The sequence below is a fragment of the Phaethon lepturus genome, unplaced genomic scaffold (genome assembly GCF_000687285.1).
Source record: "Phaethon lepturus isolate BGI_N335 unplaced genomic scaffold, ASM68728v1 scaffold33505, whole genome shotgun sequence".
Classification (NCBI taxonomy): Eukaryota; Metazoa; Chordata; class Aves; order Phaethontiformes; family Phaethontidae; genus Phaethon; species Phaethon lepturus.
The window spans coordinates 4112-5110 of NW_010541807.1; the positions used below are offsets into that span (position 1 = coordinate 4112).

Here is a 999-nt window from a genome sequence, read left to right on the forward strand (position 1 = left end):
GGAAGGTTTTGTCCCTTCTTTTGAGGACTGTGTCTCCTCCTGCCTTCCTCCCTTACAGGGATGTTGTGTCCCTCTTCCACGTGCATCGCCCTCAGTTGCTGGGCAGGCGTGTCCCCCCTGTCTCAGGCCTGGCTGGACAGGCTTGCCACCTCCTGTGCTCAGGGGTACCCCCCAGACAGCCCTGGGTACCACTGGGCTGACCCGGGGTGCCACCAGGACAGCCCTGGATGCTTTGGGGACAACCCTGGATGCCCCAGGATGACCCTGGGTGCCACCAGAATGGCCCTGAGTGTTCCAAGGGTGGTCCTGGGTGCCCCAGGATGACCCTAGGTGCTCTGAGGATGGTCTTGGATGCTCCAAGAATGACTTGGATGCTCCAAGAATGGCCCTGGGTGCTCTGGGGATGACTCTGGGTGCCACCAGGATGGCCCTGGGTGTTCCAAAGATAGTCCTGGGTGCCACCAGGATGACACTGGGTGCTTTGGGGACACCCCTGGATGCCCCAGCATGACCCTGGGTGCTCTGGGGATGAGCCTGGTTGCCCCCGGGACAGCCCTGGATGCAGTCCCTGGAGAGAAGGACGCAGCGGACTCTGCGGGAGGCCCGTGGGGCTGCTGCCTGCCTCCGGGTGCTGCGGGGGGCCGGCCAAGGGCTCTGGGGGGTGTAAAGCCTTACGCCGCCTGTCTGCTCTCCCCCTCCGCAGCCTGGGGCTGGTCCTGCCTCCCTACAGCACCTACTACATCCAGGCCAACCTCAGCGACCAGATCCTGCAAGTCAAGTGTAAGTAGCCCCCGGCTTTCCCCGCCACCCTCTCGCACTCCCGCTCGCCCCCACGCCAGCCCGCGGCTCGCAGGGGGAGAAACACGAAGCGAAACCTTGCGAAAAGAGATAGGGATCGCTAGGAGAGGCAAAAAAAAGAAAAAAAAAAATTGAAAATGAGAGAGGCGTGAGTAGAGGGGAATGCACAGAGGGAAAGGAGCTGCGTGCCTGGGGTGCCCC

General features: G+C 62.6%; 1 protein-coding gene across 1 annotated transcript in view; it reads left to right on the top strand.

Annotated features, from left to right (window-relative positions):
* Positions 1-780, top strand: part of LOC104621370 (voltage-dependent calcium channel subunit alpha-2/delta-2-like) — a gene marked incomplete at both ends in the record, with an annotated part of 4389 nt that extends 3609 nt beyond the window's left edge. The window contains one exon of the mRNA XM_010287836.1: positions 704-780. Within this exon, the coding sequence (XP_010286138.1) occupies positions 704-780 (77 nt within the window). The remainder of the gene's footprint in view (positions 1-703) is intronic.
* Positions 781-999: the final 219 nt, after the last annotated feature.